This window comes from Pongo pygmaeus, chromosome 6, assembly GCF_028885625.2.
Source record: "Pongo pygmaeus isolate AG05252 chromosome 6, NHGRI_mPonPyg2-v2.0_pri, whole genome shotgun sequence".
Lineage (NCBI taxonomy): Eukaryota > Metazoa > Chordata > Mammalia > Primates > Hominidae > Pongo > Pongo pygmaeus.
The window spans coordinates 85,416,853-85,440,104 of record NC_072379.2 but is presented as its reverse complement, the minus strand read 5'-3'; the positions used below and the strand labels follow the sequence as shown (position 1 = coordinate 85,440,104).

The 23,252-nt window shown below is 39.8% G+C and overlaps 2 protein-coding genes across 6 annotated transcripts in view; one reads left to right on the top strand and one right to left on the bottom strand.

Moving 5' to 3' along the window:
- Positions 1–10,184, bottom strand: part of PEX1 (peroxisomal biogenesis factor 1) — a 41,362-nt gene extending 31,178 nt beyond the window's left edge. For 3 of the 5 annotated variants that reach the window (XM_054493857.2, XM_054493861.2, XM_054493859.2), the window contains exons 1-3: positions 9,935–10,069; positions 3,740–3,883; positions 624–707 (exon numbers count right to left, since the gene is read on the bottom strand). In XM_054493857.2, coding sequence (XP_054349832.1) covers positions 624–707; positions 3,740–3,883; positions 9,935–10,063 — 357 coding nt within the window. In that variant the 5' untranslated portion in view covers positions 10,064–10,069. Of the gene's footprint in view, positions 1–588; positions 710–3,739; positions 3,884–9,934 lie in introns of those variants that run through there. The other 2 variants (XM_054493856.2, XM_054493858.2) reach the window with 2 other exon arrangements.
- RBM48 (RNA binding motif protein 48) lies at positions 10,116–19,660 on the top strand. Its single transcript, XM_054493863.2, has 5 exons — positions 10,116–10,568; positions 11,122–11,312; positions 14,049–14,194; positions 16,062–16,630; positions 18,492–19,660. Exons 1-5 carry the CDS (start codon positions 10,458–10,460, stop codon positions 18,576–18,578), a joined length of 1,104 nt encoding a protein of 367 aa, XP_054349838.1. The 5' UTR covers positions 10,116–10,457; the 3' UTR covers positions 18,579–19,660.
- The last annotated feature ends 3,592 nt before the right edge of the window (positions 19,661–23,252 follow it).

The window sequence follows — 23,252 nt, the reverse complement described above, 5'->3', positions numbered from 1 at the left end:
GTATAATGGTTACTATAGTGAAGTAAATTAACATACACATCATCTCACAGTTACCCACTTTTTTGTTTTTGTGGTAAGAGTAGTTAAAATCTACTCATCTAACATGAATCCCCAATACAATTTTATTACCTATAGTTGTCAGGTTGTACATTAGATCTCTATCAATTCATTCTTTTTTTATTTGAGACAAGGTCTCACTCTATTGTCCAGACTGGAGTATAATGGCAAGATCTTGACTCACTGCAGCCTTGACTTTATGGGCTCAAGCAATCCTCCTGCCTCAGCCTCCGAAGTGGCTGGGACTAAAGGCACACACTACCATGCCTGGCTAATTTTTGTATTTTTAGTAGAGACGGGGTTTCTCTACTAAAACCAGCCTGGTCTTGAACTCCTGGAACCAGTTGCCCAGCCTGGTCTTGAACTCCTGGACTCAAGCAATCCACCTGCCTTGGCTTCCCAAAGTGCTGGGATTATAGGCATGAGCTACTGTGCCTGCCCCCAATTCATTCTTATAATTCAAAACCAACTCAGAATATATAATAAAGCTTAGAGAAATCTAAAGACATTGATATTGTGAAGTAATTTAACCTTAAATGAGATAGTTCTTATTTGGTTTTCTTTACCAGTATCTCCCAATCATCTGCTGAGAGGGGTTCCACCTCAACTTGTTGACAAGATACCACATGGGAACATGGCCTGAGAAATACCTAGAAAAAATTAAAAATTTAAAACTACTTTAAAAAAACTTTTCTGTGTCATATATTAGAAAATAAGAAGTTATCTTCTTACCATTTTAGGTAAGTAGATGTGTGTGTGTGTTTTGGATGGGGGTGTATATGTAGTCTATGTAATCTTTCTTTTCTGTTTTGAGAGATGGGGCCTGCCTCTGTCACCCATTCTGGAGTGCAGTGGTACAATCATAGCTCACTGCAGCCTGGAAACCCTGGGCTCAAGCAGTCCTCCTGCCTCAGCCTCCTGAGTAGCTGGGAAAACAGGTGCAAGCCACTGTGCCTGGCTATATGTGTAGTCTTTCATGTGACAAATATTTATTAAGCACTTATTCTTAGCCAAGACTTGATATACTCAGCATTTTAGGAAAAACTGTTTCATAACTAATTACAGAATGAAGAAAAATACATCTCAGCACGACACATTTTTCAAAAATGAAAGTAATCATTAAAATGTAAAAATGTAAGTAAAAAATATAAGAAGAAATGACTATATCATCAAGTTATGGCTTGATCTAATATATAAATATTCTCATTATTTCTAGAAGTTTTGCAACAGACATGCTGCTTCAAGAAAAGTGAAAAATACACTGAAATAGACACTGGAGACAAATATTGAGAAGTACAATCCTTCACAGCTGAAAGTTAAGTAAAACAAATAATACCCTCTTATTATAGTTTAAATATATGGAACACTAGTATGTCTATAAGCTGGAGTCACCATCTTACTTCCTTTCCCCTTCTATAGGCATTTCCAAGGATTAAAGGAGTAAAATCCAAAGCCTCTGCATGTTAAATACTCTAGGTAACCAACCCTTCCTCTCTGCTTTTGTGGACTGGAGCAGAATTTCCCTGAGTGCCTCACCCCCAGACTCCTCAGTAGATTTCTCTTCAATATCTCCCTTACTGAAAAGGATGATTCTGAGCAAGCACAAAGCAGCTCCTGCCCACCAAGAAGCTAGAGACTCAGTTTCTTAGTGGCACTGCTGCAATAAGGGATCTAAAAAAATCAGGTAAAGTCACTTCAAAGCAAATGGGAGTTAAAAACAAGTAGGATTCTTCAGAGTACTAATTAAGACTTGAAAATCAGGAAGTTGACGTTGCCCACAGGGAAGTGCCGGGTACTCGGAGGGCAGAACTGTAAGCTGCTAAGCAATCCTGGGTAAAATATTCCATCTCCTTGTATTGTAGAACAAAGCACCAAAGTTAATGATTTCTAAGGTCCATCTGGTGCTAAAATTTTAAGATTCCAGCAACAATTTAGAGTATGCAAGGGACTAGTGTTAGGTTTATAGATTTCTCATGAGTAGCCTATTCTCATCAAAAAACATGCATGAACAAGATTAGTCTGTGCTGAAAACAAGTTAAAAAGACATGGCACTCTCGTGTATTGTCATGGGAAATTAGTAACAGAGAGCAATGTAGCCCCATCTATATAAGTTTTAAATGTATAGCACCCTTGGCTATTCTGTTTTTAAATGTTTCAGTCCACATATATATCTGATTCTGAGAAAGCACAAAGCAGCTCCTGCCCTCTAAGAAGCTAAGGACTCCTGGGCTAGCCAGTCCACTTTCTGTTCCTATCAGTGATTCTTCAGGAGGTAGTGTCTTAGTGGCAGGGCTGCAACAGAGGATCATAAAGACACAGAGAGAGAGAGAGAGAAAGAGAGAGACATGTTAAATGCACATTGTTTGTAATACATGGAAAGGTATCTGAAATATTTTGTGGGGTAATAATTGCAGAAAATATGAATGATCTCATTCTTCCAATCCTAAAGGTCTACTGAGATCCCCCAAAACAGTTGACATTCATTCTGAGGATGGGACTGGGGAAAGGTAAAAACTCATTTTTTACTTTCAATGGTAAAATAGTTATAATGAATATGTATTATTACTACATCTTCTTCTTTTAAGAGATAGGGTCTTGCTGTTGCCCGGGCTGGAGTGCATAATCATAGGTCACTCAAATTCCTGGGCTCAAGCATTCCTCCTACCTCAGTCTGCTGAGTAGCTGGGACTACAAGCATTCACTACCATGCCCAGCTAATTTTTTAATTTTTGTGTAGAGATAGGGTCTTGCTATGTTGCCTAGCCAGGCTAATCTTGAACTCGTGGCCTCAAGTGGTCCTCCCACCTTGGCCTCCCAAAGCACTAGGATTACAGGCATAAGCCATTGAGCCCAGCCTCACATTATTCCTACAGTTTAGAAAATGTTTAAAGGAATAACTTGATAAACATAAGAAAACAAAAAATAGCCATGGGTATTCAAGCTTTCAGGTTTATAATCTAAGCATATTAAACTTATAAGGGAAGACAAAAATGGAAAAATAATAACCCTGTCTTGTAGAATTTTTTATTTTTTATTTTTTTCAAGACATTGTTTCACTCTTGTCACCCAGCTGAAGTGCAGCAGTGCTATCTCAGCTCACTGCAACCTCCACCTCCCAGGTTCAAGCAATTTTCCTGCCCCAGACTCCCGAGTAGCTGGGATTACAGGCACCTGCCACCATGCCCAGGTAATTTTTGAATTTTTAGTAGAGATGGGGGGTTTCACCACGTTGGCCAGGCTGGTCTCCAACTCCTGACCTCAAATTATCCGCCCACCTCGGCCTCCCAAAGTGCTGGGATTATAGGTGTGAGCCACCGCACCCCGCTGAATTTTTTATTTTTTAATCAAGTGAGACCATGGAAGGTTATAAAATATGTCAGAAATAAAGTTTAATAATAGTAAGTAGAACCTAGCAATTCAGAAGGAAAAATAATTTCATGAAACCAAAATTAGGGAATGTGGAAAATGAGTTAAAAAGCAGAATAAGAAGCAAGTAGGGAGTATGGTAAACTACGAGATAATGACCTAAAAACAGGGTATAGTCAGCTTCAATATCCTAGACTAGTTATGTAATAGCATACAAATTAGGTGTCATCTCACCTCCTTTAACAAAAAATCTAAACTTTTAATTTTATTTCTATTGCTATATTAGAAGAAAGTTATTGCCATCACATGTGCTTACCTGTCCCCCATTTGAGAGTCCAAGTTTTTGACCAACTTGTCTGTTAATTTCAGCCACATTTTCACCTTGATCACTAAAATGCCTGCCTTCCACCCAGCTCAAGAATGCAGGCTGGTGACTCCAGACCACTTCTATAGCTTGATTCTATTCATATAAGAAATGAGAGGAAAAAAGGTTTTCATATACATTTTTCTGGATTCACATGAAAATAAACTATTATTACAATTCACACGTCCAAAAAGAGTTCTATAGATAGTTCTCTGTTATCTACATTTGTTGTAGCATTTAAAAATCTATAATCATTTCCAACACCCAATGCTGGTGATGCTAATGAAGCCAATACCCTTATATTCTTACGGCAGCATTATAAATTTAATCAACCCTTTCAGAATTCAAAATGGCAGCAGTCAGTCAATAAACTTACATAGCAGTTGAGCCACATATAACTATTTGAGCATTTATTCCCAATTAATGATTCAAAGAAAAAAGAAACTACAGCAAAAGCTATCTGTGCAGTATTTTCTATAATAGTGAACACTTGAGACTGTCTTAAACGTCTATCAATAGGGAAATTATTAAATAAGATATAAATTTACTATTTTAACATATACGTTAATAAGTAGAAACATATATCATCTTTAAAAATGTAGCAATATAATTTTAGAATTATGAAACACCAACCAGATGGAGTATGCAATCCATATTTATTTACTTATTTATTGGAAGAATAATAAATGCATGTGGCAAAAGCACAAAACGTACAAAAGGGTAAAATGTGAAGCCATGTCCCTGTTCTCAGAGGTAATTACTGCTGTTTCTTCTGTACCCTTCCAGAAACGTTATATTATGCAGCCTCTTAATAATTGTAAGGGCTTATATAACTATGGGAATATAGGTTTTAAAAAAGCAAAATATAACATTTATTCTCATTAAAAGAGCAATTACACTAAAACATGTAAGTTTGTGGCCAAGGACCAAAAAAGAGTTTTCTATGATTAAACAATTACAAACTCATTATAGAGACCTCGGAAAACATATAAACTTGGAAGGAAACAAATGAACTACTGATATTCTCTCCACAAACAAGACAACCATGTGAACAATTTGGTCTATTTCTTGTTAATCCTTTTTTCTATGTGCAAGTTTTTCATATAGTTGTGTTCATATAGGCACAATTTAATATCCTTTTCCACTACTTATATTGCATCATAAGCATTTTCAAACTTTTTTTTTTTTGAGACAGGATTTTGCTCTGTTGCCCAGGCTGGAGTGCAGTGGCACAATCATAGGTCACTGTAACTTGAAACTCCTGGGCTCTAGCAATCCTCTCACCCCAGTCTCCTGAGTAGCTAGGAATACAGGCATACATCACCACACCTAGCCATTTTTTTTTTCTATAGAGATGGGATCTCACTATGTTGCTTAGGCTGGTCTTAAGCTCCTGGCCTCAAGTGATCCTCCCACCTCAGCCTCCCAAACTGTCGGGATTACAGGTGTGAGCCACCATGCCCAGCCACATATATCATTTTTAAAATAAAAAGAATTTTATTAATATGTATCAATAATAAATTTTAAAAATCAGCCAGGTGTGGTGGCATACACCTGTGGTCCCATCTACTCGGGAAGCCGAGGTGGGAGGATCACTTGAGTCAGGGAGGTTGAGGCTACAGTGAGCCATGATAGTGCCATCACACTCCAGCCTGGGCAACAGAGTGAGAACCCGTCACACACACAAAAAGACTTATTATATCAGGAAGCTTCAGTGTTATTAATTTATTTATATCAAAATAAATTCATTAAGTTAAAAATATTAGGCCAGGCGCAGTGGCTCACGTGTGTAATCTTTATACTTTGGGAGACTGAGACAGGAGGATTGTTTGAGCCCAGAAGTTCAAAGCCAGCCTGGGCAACATAGCAAGATCTACATCTCTACAGAACATTTTTCATAATTTAAAATATTAAATATCAAATTCATTCATTTACATGGATTTTTTTTTTCCTGAGACAGGATCTCACTGTGTTGCCCAGGCTCGAGTACAGTGGCACAATCACAGCTCACTGCAGCCTTAATCTCCTGGGCTCAAGTGATCTTCCCACCTCAGTCTCTCAAAGTGCTGGGATTACAGGCATGAGCCAATATGCCCAGTCTTTACGTTTCTTGCTTTTTTTTTTTTTTTGAGACAGAGACTCACTCTGTCACCCAGGCTGGAGGGCAGTGGCGCAATCTCGGCTCACTGCAACCTCCACCTCCCAGATTCAAGCAATTCTCCTGCCTCAGCCTCCCAAGTAGCTGGGATTACAGGCCCCCACCAAATGCCCGGCTAATTTTTGTATTTTTAGTAGAGATGGGGTTTTACCACGTTGGCCAGGCTGATCTCGAACTCCTGACCTTAGGTGATCTGCCTGCCTCAGCCTCCCAAAGTGCTGGGATTACAGGCGTGAGCCACCGTGGCCAGCTTATGTTTCCTTAAATGAGACAAATTTCAAACAATGTTGGAGCCACTTCTGGGACAATATAACATACTGGAAGTTAACCATGTTATTACAATTTTATATTTAAGAAAGCCATCATCATGTATCACTTAGTTGTATAATTTTTCTCACAATTTTCACAGAACAGTCCAACTGTTCTGGCTGACTAATTCTTTCAACTGAGTGTATTTTGCCTAGATTTGGAATCAAAAGTCTTAAGTTACCATATCAGCTGTAACCATGTGAGCTATTACAAGAATGAAGGTGATCAAGCCCCAGATGCTTTCTGTGGGTTTTCATCAGAGTCAGCAATACATAATCCAGATCAATTCTACTTCATATGAAGAAACTTAAGAGATGGAAATATGAAAGATGCCCTGAAATATCAAAAAAGGAAACTCTACCAGCTCACTGAAAAAAGGAAAAATGAACCTTATTGAGGAGGAAAAGTACTTCTAATTATTTATTTGGTCAAAAAGTAGTAACCAGCTCCATAAAGCCATAATATGTGCTCAGTTATATTTAGCAAACTCTGCAGACCAATGTTCTAAGTTAATTTTTATGTCAAAATGCTTCACTTGAACCACAGAGCCCTGGCTATTCAGGTAAAGAGAAGAAAGAGACAGCTAGAAAGGAGCCTCTTTTCCAGGAGTCAAATCAAATCAATCAATTGACCTTCTTTGACCCAAACTGAGGTATCAGTATTACCAGGAAATCTGCAGGTAAAACCATCCATCAGAATGCCTTAGGAATGTCCAGGTCCAAAGCCTGGGGTATCTCTTGCTAACACAAGGGAAATGAAAATTGTGTGGCCATATCCGAACAGTGATTTACGTTCATTTGCATTCACTCTGTATATGAATCCTCTCCCCCTGCTGCAATCACATTAAGTTCTGAGTACAGAGAAGGTAACTTAGTTGAAGCAGTGGTTCTCGACCAGAGGTGATTTTGTCCTTCAGTAGACATCTGACAATATATGAAGACCTTTTTGGTTGTCACAGATAGGGGGAGGCAGTACAGGCATCATCTACTGGATAGAGGCCAAGGGTGCTGTTAAACATCTTAAAAGGTACAGGAGAGCCCCCAAAACAAAAAATTATCCAGCTCAAAATGTCAACAGTGCCAAGGCTGAGAAATCCTGACTTAAAGCATCTACTGGGTAGTCAGTCCTGAAATAATGACTTGAGTAAACAAGAGAATACAATACTTGAAACACAGTACAGAGTATATCAAATGTGATGTGTCACATAACACAACAGAGAAGTACTGAAAGGGAGACAAATGTGGACAACAGAGAATTGGAAAGCTATGTGGAGGAGGTAGGATTATTCCTTTTTAAAGACATGGAATTTGTATGGAAGGAAGAAAAATGACTGAGGGAAGAATGGCATGAGTAAGAGAACAGAAGTGGGAAGGAGATTGGTTATAGAAGAAACAGTGAGAAGGGTAGGTTGGGTGATGCAGAGTGAGCTATAGACAAGAGGGCAAATTAGCTGCATGGCAATGGTACTGGCCTAGGAATGCCAGTTTCCTTACATGTAAAAGTACAGAAATGACCTAGATGCTTAAGGTCTCTATCGTCATTAACATTCTATGATTCTAGGACAGTAGGTCTCAACTCTTTTGTGCATCCAAGTAGCCTGAATAAATTTTTTAAAATTAGAGATGCCTAAAGCCTATTCCCTAAGATTTTGATTTAATAGGTCTGAGGGTTGATCAGAACATCTGTATTCTTAAAAGCTTCAAGGTAAGTCTGACATAGGCCAGAAAACCATTGTTCCAACCCTTCTTCCCATTACTGCATGATCTGTATTATGCACTCAATGCTTCACCCCAAATAAAGTAATTCAAGTATTAACTCCCAACTTGTGAACCTTTCTGCTTTCATAATTATCTATGGCCTCTAACCCAAGAATTCTGGGAATCTATCCTAGACAACCAGAAATAAAAATGATATTTTCTAAACAAAGATGTGTTATTTTCAATGTTTGATTAAAATATAGTTTATCACTTCTAATGCCTAAAAATTAAGTACAATCTAAATGGTCAATCACAGTAAACAATTAAATAAATTATGGCAAATTTGTGCTAGAATACTAATTAACAACTTAAAATGATGACCTTTTAACAAAATAAAACACTCATAATAACATTAAATAAAAACACCAGGATACAAAACTGTACCTGTGTATATAGGACCTCATTTCTGTTAAAAATAAAGATTAGAAACAAAACTGGAAGATTTGATCCAAACTGTCAACATTAGTCACCTCTAAGTTCTGGGATTATGGGTAACTTATTTTCTTGTTAACAATTTTCCATGCTTTCCAAATTTTCTATAAAACATAAATTCTATAAATTTATATAATTCATCAAGGAATAAATGTATAGATTTATGGAATCTATAAAGTAATAAATTTATTACATTGATAATTAGAGAGCAAAATTGACCTATTCTGCTAATATGGGCTGAACAGAAACAGCAATTTGTTCCAGGGCTAAAGACATTTACATTTCAAAAAGATATGCATGAATTAATTCTTATAAGTACTTCTCGAAGGCTCAAAATTTAAAACAAAGATCAAGACCACTAAATTCTTAAACAGTGATGAATGTAAGGTAACAACTACATCTTAGTATCAAATTAGAGTTACTGTAAGAAAGCATTCCTACTATTACGTGCAGATTTGAAAACATGTTGAAAAATCCCATCGAAGCTGACAGAGCACTGAACCAACTTCTACCTGGAACTTGGTGACAGTGACTGATTTGTCTCTAGCCATAAAACCCATCAAAAAACAAAAGATTGTCTACTTAGTGGTAAAAAACAATAACGACGATGATAGGAGGATTCTGCTGAACTCATGTTTTCAATGGACCCAAAATATCTTCCCCTAGGTATGGGGAAGTAACTCAAGTGGAAAGAAGGGATGCTTGAAATTATTGCAAACTCTTTATTCATTGCATAGATTAGCCACTGGTGGGTACCACGCATCCAGGATTTATGAGGATTTCAAATACGCCATCCTTTTGCCCCCATAAGTACACTCAAACTCGTGAGACCATGTGCCTCTATTTTTAATTATGAAAATATGGACGCTGTATCTTCACCAGTGGTTAGAACTGTGAAACATCCTAACCACAACGTCCAGAAGGGCGACTGATCGCAGAGCTTCAAGTGATCTTAACTACGTTATGTGTTCCTGACACACTACGGCTGTGTTCCGAGGGTCAGCGACGCAGGGCAAAACCATCATTGTATTAACCTTTCCCGCTCATGGGACACGGTGCTCAGTCCCCGGGAACCGACAGGGGCTCCGCCAACAACTCTGCGCCCCGCTCTCGCGGCCCGGACGGCAGCAGCGCAGGTAACTGGAAATGGCTGGCAAGGAAAACACCTTTTAAAATAATAAAAACAAACCACTTCTCAGGAGCTTTTCCAGCCTGGAATAAGGAATATTTATAAAAACAGTGGTAGAATATTAGGACGTTTCTAGGTCCAGTTTCACCAAGTGAAAAGACCTGGGATAAGACAAGCCCAGGGCTGCACTGGACTTGTGGGATCCAGAGACTACCCAGAAGGGCCCTGCCGTCGAGGAACCCTGATCTCTGCGCGCTTCGGCGGCGCCCGTGTGGCAGCCGGTGTCCCGCCGTGTCCGTGAGAGGCTTCGGCCTCGTCCGATCCCAGGCTGAAGATCAGGTGGCCCGGGGCCGGCAGGTTACCTGCAGCAGATGCAGCTGGGCCACGAGACGCCGCGGCAGGTGGAGGAAGCAGTCGCGAGCGTTGGTGAAGGCCACAGTCACTGCCGCTCCGCCTCCCCCAGCACCCGCCAGGCGATCGCTGCCCCACATCGTCCCGGAGCGTCGCTCTGGGTTCGCCCACCCTAGCGCCGCAAAGGACCCGGGACCCGGCAGGCCGAGGACGTCGGAGCCGGAGGTGATCGATCGGCCCCGCCCCCCTGCTGCCCCGCCGCCTGCTGCCCCGCCCCCTCTCCCCGCTCTGCGTCCTGCCGTAAGCCTGTAGTGGGTGGGACAAGAAAGCTTCTGTCACCCACCGCGCCGCTCCGCCGAGCCGCTCGGGGGCGGCACCTCGTTCATCAAATCTTCGCACGCAGGAAACGATGGCCGGCGCTGTCGATTCTCCAGCCAATCCTGGCACTCCTTAACTCATCCCGCTCTCTTATTGGATGAAAGGGAGCTCAGCAGGGCGGATATTGTCCTCCCTGCGAGGATCAAAGTAGGCAAGATGGCGTCGAGCGGCGGGGAGTTAGGGAGTTTATTTGATCACCACGTCCAGAGGGCGGTATGCGACACGCGGGCCAAATATAGGGAGGGACGACGGCCTCGTGCTGTGAAGGTAAAGTGATTTTGGTTTCATTCGCTCTCCTCGGTAGCTTTATGTGAGCGCTAGCGCCATATGACCAGCCTACGGAAATAAAGGCATGACAAGGCTTCCGTCAGATCTGTCTCTCGTTAGAGCTGGCGTGAAGAACCCTGGGTCAGGTACCAAAGATTCTCACGACCCTTTTGGTCAACTATTAGAACATCAACTCCACGAGAATAGGACTTGGTTTTAGTCATTGGATCTTCTGTGTTTACAGTACTACTTGGCACAGGTAAGCACTCGGTGAATATTCGTTGAGTGATTGTTCCCAGTGACTTCTACCGACTCAATTTCTGGAAAAAAATGTCGACTGAAGGTAGTCTGTTACATGCCTTAGGTACCCTCTCACATGGACTGTTGAATTCTTTATGCAGAGGGAATGGCAGAAATTTTATTTTGTGTTTTTTTGCTGACTGGGTTGAACAGATTATTTCTTGTTTTCAAAGTTCTGTTTAAAAAAAAATAGAGGCAGATTCGTCCTAGGCTTATTTGCGAAATACGTTTAATAACTCTGCATTTCTTTCAGGTATATACAATCAATTTGGAATCTCAGTACTTATTAATACAAGGAGTTCCTGCTGTGGGAGTCATGAAGGAATTAGTTGAGCGATTCGCTTTATATGGTACAATTGAACAGTACAATGCTCTAGATGAATACCCAGCAGAAGACTTTACTGAAGTTTATCTTATTAAATTTATGAACTTACAAAGTGCAAGGTAATGTGCAAGTTAAGCAATGACTCATTTCCTCATTTTCTCCATTCATATTTCTGTCATTTTGGCTCCAAGTTTCCCTCATTCATACCTGAATTACCCCAAAACGTAGTCTAGCATATCTTCCTCCAGCCTTTTTAAAGGTTAACTTTACTGAAACACTGTATCCATCACATCATTCCCATGCTTAACAATTTAATGTCCTGTAGCCTGGTAGAGTAGAAGTTGGGTTTGGCCAGGCACGGTGGCTCACACCTGCAATCCTAGCACTCTGGGAGACCGAGGCAGGCGGATCACGAGGTCAGGAGTTTGAGACCAGCCCGGCCAACATGGTGAAACCCCCTCTCTACTAAAAATACAAAATTAGCTGGGTCTAGTGGCACATGCCTGTAATCCCAGCTACTCGGGAGGCTGAGGCAGGAGAATCGCTTGAACCCGGGAGGCAGAGGTTGCAGTGAGCCGAGATTGCACCATTGCACTCCAGACAGGGCAACAAGAGGGAAGCTCTGCCTCAAAAAAAAAAAAATTGGGTTTGAAGGCTGGGCGTGGTGACTCACGCCTGTAATCCCAGCACTTTGGGAGACCGAGGCAGGCAGATCACTTGAGGTCAGGGGTTCAAGACAAGCCTGGCCAACATGATGGAAACCCCATTTCTACTAAAAATACAAAAATTAGCCGGGTGTGGTGGTGCAGACCTGTAGTCCCAGCTACTCAGGTGGCTGAGGCATGGGAATCGCTTGAACCCGGGAGGTGGAGATTGCAATGAGCAGAGATCACGCCACAGCACTCCAGCCTGGATGACAGAGCAAGGCTCTGTCTCAAAAAAAAAAATAATAATAATTCTGGTTTGACGCCAGGCACGTGGCTCACACCTGTAATCCCAGCACTTTGGGAGGTCGAGGTAGGTGGATCACCTGAGGTCAGGAGTTCAAGACCAGTCTGGCCAACATGGGGAAACCCTCACTCTACTAAATACAAAAATTAGCGGGCTGGTTGGTGCAAACCTTTAATCCCAGCTCCTGGGGAGGCTGAGGCACAAGGATCAGTTGAACCCAGAAAGTGGAGGTTGCAGTGAGCCAAGATCATGCCATTGCACTCCAGCCTGGGCAAGAGTGAGACTGTCTCAAAAACAAACAAACAAACAAAAAAAGTTGGATTTGATCCCAGCACTTTGGAAGGCCAAGGTAGACAGATTGCTTGAGCCCAGGAGTTCGAGACCAGACTGGCCAACATGGCCAGTATTTTGTATTTTGTAAAAATACAAAAATCAAGCTGGGTGTGGTGGTGCATTCTTGTAGTCCCAGCTACTTGGGAGGCTGAGGTGGGAGAATCAGTTGAGCCCAGGAGGTGGAGGTTGCAGTGAGTCTTATGGGCCACTACACTCCATCCTGGGTGATGGAGTGAGACTCTGTCTCAAAAGAAAAAAAAAGTTGGGTTTGGAGTAAGTTTTCCAGTTCCACTGCTTACTAGCTTCATGATCTTGGGCAAGTTATTTAACCTGTTTAAGTTTTTCCTCTTCCATAAAATCTGTATGGTAAAGGGACCTATCTACTTCTTGGGGTTGTATGAAGGTGAAATGAGATAATCCATATAAAGGTGTATCCTGGTCAGAATACAGTAAACATTAGCTATTGTAGTTTCTACTGTTACTCCTTTCTGCAAATTGACTCAGTTTTTTCCAGCCTTCTATGTGACATAACTCCTTTGCTCCAAAAAGGCTGAAGTATGCAATGCCTTATCTATTTTTATGTTGATCTCTGTTCTCCTCACTAATCTGCTCTGAGACCCATCCTTCTCTGGCTATTACATTTCATATTTTCTTTCTTGTGCTATCAGTAGAACTCATAATCTACCACAAAAGCACTTGATTTTACTGGGTCATGTGTGGTTTTCTCAGGCTGCTGTTATATGTAATTTCACTTTCTTAACCAACCTGCCAGCTCCCATGGTTAGGGAAACATTTTCTAGAGCTTTTCTGTTTTCTACAGTACGTAGTCTAGTAGGCTCTGAAGTAAGACTTCTGGATTTGAATCCTTGCTCCTCAAACCAGGCTATGAGCACGGCTAAGTTACATAATGTCCCAGTGCTTCAGTTTCATTACAGTGTTGTTTTTAGGTGTTAATTCAAGTGAAGCGCTTATGACATTGCCTGGCATATGGTAGAATCTCAACAAGTATATCATTATCCCTGGATGTAGAAGTAGTTAAATTTATTGTAGTACCTGGCCAGTCATAGACGTTTAGTAAGTATTTATTGACTGAATAACATTCTTCTCATTTTCTCATTGTTATATATTTAATAGTTCCTCAGTTATTGAATGTTTTGTGATTATAGTATTTTTCATCTGATTTTTAAGGCATGAATCCCATCACAGAAATACATATTGCTGAAAAAGCTTAATTGGGTATGAAGTAACTCTTCAGGGCCACAGAGAAAAGCTCTATTTTATGACCACAGTTTACATACTTCAGGCCAACCAGCTGGGTCCTTAGTTGTTTAAAAGACTAGGGAACAAAGAGGCTCAAAGGGAAGGAAAGGGGAGGCTCTACGAGTACATACTCGATCAATGGGATGAATTCTGTCCACAAGCAGAGCATCTTAATTCCCAATCCACAGGATATATATACACGTAGCAAAAGCTGGACTTTGCTCTTTAGATCGAGATATTGCATACTAGTTAAGCTTTCATCCCAAGTAAATCTAGATTAAAAAACTATGCTATCTTGTATTTCCATTCAGGGCAGCCAAGAGAAAAATGGATGAGCAGAGTTTCTTTGGTGGATTGCTTCATGTGTGCTATGCTCCAGAATTTGAAACAGTTGAAGAAACTAGAAAAAAACTACAAGTGCGGAAGGCATATGTAGTAAAAACTACTGAAAATAAAGGTATGGAAAGCATATTGCTAAATGCCTCCTGTGTGTCAGGCACTCTGCCAGGTGTGTCATCATGCAATTCCCAGTCTAATGGGAGGAGAGGCAAGTAAACCATCACATATTCAGTAACTGTAAACCACAGGGTTCTCTGCAGCACACTACATAATCTGGGTTGAGAAGGGAGAAATATTGGTTCATAGAAGATTCTTATAGTATGTGAGAAGTGGCTGAATTTTAAAGGATGAGTAGACATTAAGTAAATGGGAGAGGAAAAGATGGAAAGGCAAGCCAGGCAAGATGTTTAAATGTTTAGAGGAATAAATGAGCATCATACATTTAAGGAACTTTAATTAATACAGTATAACCAAAGCCCAAAGGTTTCAGTGAGAGGTAAGTTTAGAAAAGTGGGTAAGAAGTGAATCATGGAGGGCCTTGTGTCCCATGCTAAGGAATTAAGGCTTTGACCAGAATGCAGTGAGAAGCAGTTATGATTTGCAGTTGTCAGATCATATAGTTGTCACTGCTAATCATGGAGAAGTTCTACTTTTGACCAGCAATTGGCTAAATGCCCCCACATGCCCCTTCTACCTGATAGTGGTAGAGAGAAATAAAGTGGGAAAACTCTTGGAAAACTTACTCAGAAATCTGGCAAGAGAGCTGTTGAGAATCCCCAGTCATCTGTAGACATTGAACTCTAACTTGTAAGATAAATAAATAAATAAATAGCACCAGGAAAACTTGTATGTTTGTGTGGCAAAGGAAATTATAAAATATTAATGTGGAGAAAGACCTTTGACATTATCTGACCTGTGTCCTAATTTTTCTTGGTGAGGAAACTAAGTCTCAGAAAGTTTGTGACCGGCCTATATTATTAGAGATGAATTAAAGACAAAATAAGGATTAAAACCCAAGCTTTGGACTCTCTGTCCAGAGTTTACTTTTTAACTGCTTTAATCATCTCAGTGTTGGTGACAGCCTAGGATTATCTTCATTATTTGCTCCCCTTCCTCTTAAGACCTTTTTGCTGTGCTGCTGACCTCAGAATTAACCTGTGACTTGTTGGCCTTGGACACTTTAGTTAAGCTCTCTTTCATCTGCAGCATTCTAGCCTCTACATGATGCATTTGTATACTTGGTCTTACTTTTCAAAAACTCTTATTATGGAAATTTCAAAACACACAGGCAGAGAGACTAAGTTAACATATCTCCCATGTATTAATATTAACATTAACAATCATCAACACATAGCCAATTTCATCTTTACCACATCTTCCATACTCCATTCATGTTGTAGTCTGCTTTTGGGAGAGTAAACCAGGGAAGAGGCCCTTGCCAGCCCTAGAAGTGGGACAAGCATATTGCTTTCTTTAGTAACTAACAAACACAAGCCAAGGAGCATGATACATCCAGATAGTGGAATACTCTGAAATTGTAAAAAAAAAAAAAAAAAAAAAAAAAAAAAACCTTTCTATATAATGATGGAAAACCTCTATAAGATCTGTAGTGAAATGGAAAATGCAGAGGTGCAGAGAAATGCATATTACAGGTTACCTTAAAGTGAGGAGAAAAAGAATGGGAGGAAGGAGGTGGCAAAGTAAGACATATTGAACAGATAAATAAAAAACAATAGTGATTACTTATGGGGATGAAACCAGACCCATGGAGAGCAAGGAAAGGGTGACACTTGATGCTATATATCTTTTTATCCGTTTTAGGTTTTAAACCATGAGAATATATTCCCTTCTCAAGAAATATTTTTTTTGGAGTAGAATTTGTTAACATTTTTAAGTGATTTTTTTAAATTATATGATTCTGAATGATGAAAACAATAAACCACTTCTGTTTCCCTTTCCCTCAACTTTTAAATTGTAATATAAAGACCATTACGTGACAAAGAAGAAATTGGTTACAGAGCATAAAGACACAGAGGATTTTAGACAAGACTTCCACTCAGAGATGTCTGGATTTTGTAAAGCTGCTCTGAACACTTCTGCAGGGAACTCAAATCCTTATCTTCCATATTCCTGTGAATTGCCTTTGTGTTATTTCTCCTCAAAATGTATGTGTTCATCCAGGGGACCTGTAGACAGAGCATCAGACTCCTCTAAGGATGGTAGAAACCATCATAAAACAATGGGGCATTATAACCACAATGGCTCTTTGCAGAAAACACAGATAAACTCTTTCAAAAACTCAGTGGCCTGCCCTGGTGCACAAAAGGCTGTTACGTCTTCAGAGGCAGTTGACAGATTTATGCCTAGGACAACACAACTGCAGGAGCGCAAAAGAAGAAGAGAAGATGATCGTAAACTTGGAACTTTTCTTCAAACAAACCCAAGTGGTAATGAGGTTATGATTGGACCTCTGTTACCAGACATCTCTAAAGTGGATATGCACGATGATTCATTGAATACAACGGCGAATTTAATTCGGCATAAACTTAAAGAGGTAAGGTTATTTTAAAAAAACTGTTCTAAGAGACGATTTGGTTATAGGACTAAATGGAGAATTATTTGTAGGAACAATAGTATTGTAATTTTTTTTCACTTTTTAGTGTTTTGATGTGTTTTTCTACAGTTCTCTGTTGAAATAACTGAATTTGGCTAACATTTTATTTGCTTTGAACTGTTAATACTTGCTTTAAACAATGAACAGACATTTTATATCACTGTAGATACAAAATATTAAAGCAGTGGTTTCAGCCAATTAAATCAATCTGTGAGAGTGGAGTCCAGGCCTGCCATTTTTGTTAAAAGCTCCCCAAGTAGTTCTAATATGAGCCAAAGTTGAGAAGGAAAACTATTGTAAATTATTTCTCTCAAATTTAGAGTTATTACAGTTTATATCAAATTCAAAATGCTTAATTTGCTTTTGTGATAAAGAGCAATAGAAGGTGGTGAGATTTCTAAAAATTAGGCCTCCAGGTGTGCATTTCAAATGTAGACTTCTTAAATGATCAGGACCAGATTGTGCTGCCTAGGTAGTCTTTTTTTTTTTTTAAATGTCATTTACATAAGCATTTTCCATTTCCTAAGCACAAATAAAGTTAACATCTGAGTTAGCTTTTGAAAGACACCTTTTTGTGGGGTAGGGGCTACTGTTACAAATCATAAACTGAGGGTATGACATTCACTTATACTTACTCCAAGATGCAGAAAGTGCTTTTTACATAGCTTTACTCATATTTTACAATGTGATTAAGGGAGGCTAAGGTAGCTTAATTTCATATATGTACATTTTTTACCTAAAAATATCTGATTAAAGGCATTATTTAATAATAATTAAAATCCGTGGGCACAGTTTTGAAGCCTTCTTTAGTTTTTCAGTTTAGGCTGGGCCCAGTGGCTCACACCAATAATCTCAGCACTTTGGGAGGCTGAAGTGAGCAGATTGCTTGAGCCCAGGAGTCTGAGACCAGCCTGACCAATGTGATGAAACCCCATCTTTACCATAAATATACAAAAATTAGCCAGGCGTGGTGGTGAACTCTTATAGCTACTTGGGAAGCTAAGGTGGAAGGATACTTGAGTCTGGGAGGCAGAGGTTGCAATGAGCCAAGATCATGCCACTGCACTCCAGCCTGGGTGACAGTGTGAGACCCTGTCTCAAAAAAAAAGGTTTTCAGTTTGTGCTGCCACCCTTACTTCCTTCAGTTACAGCTGAACTGAGGCATAGACATAGATACATAGCTGTCTCAGCCAGAGCTGATTACATTTTCAAGATAAACGTGTGAAGTCCAAATTCTAGGTCCAGAAATAGAACAACAAAAAAAAGAAATATTAAATACAGTTTACTATAGTTTCTAATAATTTTCCATTTCAAATGAAGACTCTTACTTTGCTTTGACTTATTGTATACTCTTTGTACACTCTTTTTCTGATAGTGTGTTTGCTTTTCCTTTTTCTCCCAGGAAATTGAGGATTATACGGCTTCCTGCTCATTTCTCCAAACATTTTCATCCCCCTAAATCTATCAAATATTATCAGTGTTTCAAGAATGCAAAACCAGGATATCTATCTGAATCCGTAATATAACAAGTGTCTTTAGATCTATAAAGGAATGTTAAAGTAGAGCATATGTTCACTTTTCTTCTTCCAAATTTTTTTTCTTTTTAAATAGCTTTAGAAATTTTACTGTCATCAGTGTTCGAAAACTTCACTCTGTGCCCAGGTCATAGGCTGTACCTTGAACTTAGGCCAACTCTGCCTCAAAAGTGAACTATTGGATGTAGTCTTACCTCTTCTAATAGCTTATTTACTCCTGTGCTATAGAAACTAAATTTTAATAGTTCTTTTTTTTTTTTAATTAGGTAATTTCATCTGTGCCAAAGCCTCCAGAGGACAAGCCGGAAGATGTAAATACAAGTCATCCATTAAAACAAAGAAGAAGAATATAGAGTGCCAGCAGCAAATTAGTATTTTCTAAAAAGAACATTTATTATTTATTTTTAGCCTGTCATTTTAATTCTTCAAGAGATTTTACTGCTGGTATTTTTTAATGCACTCCTCTTTGTAATTTCATTCAAGCTATTTGTCTAAAGTCATTTCTTTGTGTTTTTGGAGATGGAGTCTTGCTCTGTTGCTCAGGCTGGAATGCAGTGGCATGATCTCGGCTCACTGCAACCTCCACCTCCCGGGTTCAAGCGATTCTCCTGCCTCAGCCTCCTGAGTAGCTGGGATTACTGGCGTGCACCACCACGCCTGGCTAAGTTTTGTGTTTTTTTAGTAGAGATGGGGTTTCACCATATTGGTCAGGCTGGTCTCGAACTCCTGACCTCGTGATACGCCTGCCTCAGCCTCCCAAAGTGCTGGGATTACAGGCATGAGCCACCACGCCTGGCCCATTTCTTCTTTTTTTGACCCATACTTAATGTTGCAGAAACTATTCTTGTCATAACATTACCTCTCATGTACAGTAATTATATGTAAATTAATTGAAGCAAATATGGAAACTTTACAATAGAAATAAAGATAGGCAGCCAGCGTCTGTTTCCAATTATAATACAAGTATTGAATGAACCATTGAAACACTAGAAGTCAGGATGTTTCCAAATGCCAGGGTTTCAAAATCAAGACAATTCTGTGAAGTAAAAAGTAGATTAACTATTAGAACAAAGCTGAAATTAGAATCTTATATGCTTTAATTAACTTTTAAGAAGAATTTGCTTGACCTGTGGCAATCCAAAAATAAATCAGTATTTATAAATTCTAGACTTCTGTTACTACTTCTGGCATATCCACACTTTTTTCTGTCAGTGGATCACATAATTGGAAATTTCAGTACATCTAGGCTGTCTCTATTTTCTTTTTCTTTTTTAATTTTTAGTAGAGACAGGGTCTCACTGTGTTGCCCAGGCAGGTATTGAACTCCTGGGCTCAAGTGATCCATCCACCTCGGCCTCCCAAAGTACTAGGATTACAGGTGTGACCCACTGTGCCTGGCCATATTCTTTACTGATAAAAATAACTTGAGAAGGTCCATACCATGGCGTGTTGTTTTCATTTCTCCCTATCTTTAATGGCCTCTTGCCTAGTGGATTGAATTGAACATACCAGTTAATAAGGTTCAATTTCAGCTATGATGTACTTGCAGCAGGACGAGCTGCAGACAAAACCCCGCAGACACCGGGTCATAGAAGGAAGAGGCTTTATTAGGCCAGGAGCGTCGGCAGACTTGTGTCTCAAGAACCGAGCTCCCTGAAGAAAAAGTTCCTGGTCCTTTTAAGGGCTTACAACTCTAAGGGGGTCCACATGAAAGGGTTGTGATAGATTGAGCAAGTGAGCTATGGGTAACGTGGTTAGAGTCGGGGGGTTAATCTTTAACCCCAGGCCTGGTCAGTGGCATCGGTTGGTTTTGCCACTGATTCCATTCCTGTTGTTTTTCAGCTTTTACTCCCTCCTCTTCAGAGACGGGAGACAGGAAGAGAAGTGGCTTCTCTTCTCATACTGATCCAAATTAACTAGGATGGCTCCAAGTGGTAGATGGTACTAACAGCAAGCTACAGATAAGGAGGGTAGGCCCTACTTGCATGTGAGGTAATTGGATACAGTTTTTGCTGAAATCTCAGGTAAAGGATATATTAGAGACCTAAGCATAGAATTGGAAGGAGCAAATTGCTGTCTGGTTCAGGCTTCTCAGACTATAAATAAGTTGCTATGATCTCCACCTCAGGATCTTGTTAAAATGCAGATTCTGGTGGTGGTGGCCGGGGGCTGTGGGGAGGGAAAATGAGGAGTTACTATTTAATGGGTATAGAATTTCAGTTTTGGAAGATGAAAAGAGTTCTAGAGATCTGTTGCATGACAAAAGTTACCTGACAGTTAAGGAGAGGAGCTGCTAAATGGGTCGTGTGTTTCTGAATGGGTTCCTGATAGTCCTGTGACCATGTGAAAGCCAGCACTCCTCATCCCCACCAACATAATTCATCATGAGGAGAGAAAGAAATAAACCTTTGTGGTGTCAAGCAGCAAAACAAAACAAAAAGATTCAAATTAAGTTGGCTTTGAGTGGGGCCTGAGATTCTGCATTTTTCCCAAGTCCCTAGGTGCTGCCAGTGCTGCTGGTGCACAGACCATCTTTGAATAGCAAGGCTCTAGATAACTGGGCTACAGATGAACTCTGGAAGCAGCTGAAGAACTGTTGGCTGTTCCATCCTAAGCAGTTACTCTGATCTAGTCCATTATGCTGTATACTGTTTTCGCACATCTCTTCAGATTGGAAGCCTGCCTTTTACACATTGCTTTTTACCACACGTTTCCAGAAAGTTAAAATGTGGGGTAGAGGGAATAAACTACAGGGGGACAAATTAAAGAGATGAGTTGAGGTGGATAAGGATAGCTTAATAACATGCAAGCTAATTTACAAAATTTCCATATAGGTTATTATTTCGGCCACAGTGGCTCACGCCTGTAATCCCAACACTTTGGGAGGCCAAGGTGGGAGGATCACCTGAGGTCAGGAGTTCGAGGCCAGCCTGGCCAACATGACGAAACTCCATCTCTACAAAAAATACAAAAAGTAGCCAGGCGTGGTGGCAAATTCCTATAATCCCAGCTACTCGGGAGGCTGAGGCATGAGAATTGCTTGAACCCAGGAGGCAGAGATCGCAGTGAGTTGAGATTGTGCGACTGCACTCCAGTCTGGGCAACAGAGGGAGGCTCTGTCTCAAAAAAAAAAAAAAAAAAAAAAAAAGTGTTTTTGTTTTTGTATACCGTGTTTGAAAAGCATAGTTGATAAAGGAAGAATACGTAAGGCAATTTTATGAGCCAAATCAATTATTAGACTCATACTTGCAGCTCAGGAAACTTTCGTCAGATGCATACATGAAAAACCTTCATAAGCACAAAGTACTGTATGTCTCCAAAATTTTAAAACATTGACAGCAATTGGGTTGAAAGAGATCAAGTGTTCTAGCAGTTTGTGGTGTACTTGCTGAAACTCTATTCAGTGTTCTATCCCTTAAGCAAGCCAATATACCCTGGATTTGGTTTGGGAAATACACCATACTTACAGGAAACAGGAATTGTCTATTGCTAAAGAGGTTAAAAGCTCAATGAAAGTCTTGAATATAGTTACTGAAATAATCATGAATGTCCTCTTGGGGCCCAAATGCCAGGATGGGGCTGAACTCCCAATGATTGCCTTAACTTCAGCAGTGGGCTGCAGCCCAACAGAGGAGAGTGTCTAGCAAGTATTACTTTCTGACCCTTTAAAATTTTTCCTGAATCTGTTTGGGCTATTGGTACTAGTAACTATACATTTGCTCCTGGTAAACATGGTCCAAACACCTCCAACAGAAGTCTGTCTTCTCTTACTGCTTTTTCAAAGTCTGCAAGTCATAGCTTGCCATCATTGTCATAACCTTAGAGACGAAGATGTTTCTTGGTAAATACTAGTTTTAAATTTTGCATGGAAAATAGCTCTCTAGACTAAAAAATTTTACCAAATAAAAGTTCACACTTCTGTAGACACCCTACATACATCAAAAATTATTTATTTACAGAGGCCACTTCTTTTATTTGTATTATTCTAATAGGCATACATGAGTTACCTTAGATAAAATATAGCCCTGTCCCTAAAACACTTAAACTCTAATTGGAGAAATAAGATAAAAATTAGAGGAAGTCTATTATATGGCTACTTTATGATAAAATAAGTACAATAGGGCAATGATTTTCAAATTAATTTTTTGTAGAATTTGTTCCACAAAGTATCTCTTACTTGGGAACCCATCAGGTAAAAAGGGTAACAGTGAAGTTGCTCTGTTAAGGAGCAAGGCACTGGGAGTTATGGAAGTAACAGTTCTGAAGAAGACTTTCAGACCACTGCTGAACCTTTAAGGATGGTTGGGATAGGTAGAGAGGTGTTAGGAGGAGGTGCAGAAGAGTGGCCCACCTGAATTAAGACAGCAAATGGGTATAAATTAAGAAGACAGACCTGCCTGGAGTGAAGCATTCATGACAGGGATTATGAAAGACTAAGTATGTGGTGCAGGAGTAGGGGGTGAGAGTAGCGTGTGTAGAGATTATGAATGACTTTAACTGCTTAATTGGATTGGTTTCAACAGGTCCTTGTTTTTTCACTTCTGGACCTAATTACATCAGGGTTGCTGAGAGTCTAATCTAGAGAAAAGTTTGAGTAATTCTCAGAAAAAATTTACTCCATAACATTTTCTTTCAAGGGAGAGGTCCTAGCTAGCAATTAGACAAGAGAGAAATAAAGGGGATCCAAATTGGAAAGGAAGAAATCAAATTATCCTTGTTTGTAAATGATATAATCTTACATTTTGAAAAACCTAAAGACTACCCTGAAAAAGCTATTAGAACTGACAAATTCAGTAACATTGCAGGATGCAAAATCAACATAGCATTTCAACATAGCAAAAATCAGTAGCATTTCTATATGCCAACAATCTGAAAAAGAAAAGTAATCCAATTTACAATAGCCATACATAAAATTAAACACCTAGGAATTAACCTAAGAAATGAAAGAGCTCTACGATGAAAACTATAAGACACTAATGAAAGAAACTGAAGAAGACACCCCCCAAAATGGAAAGATATTCCATGTT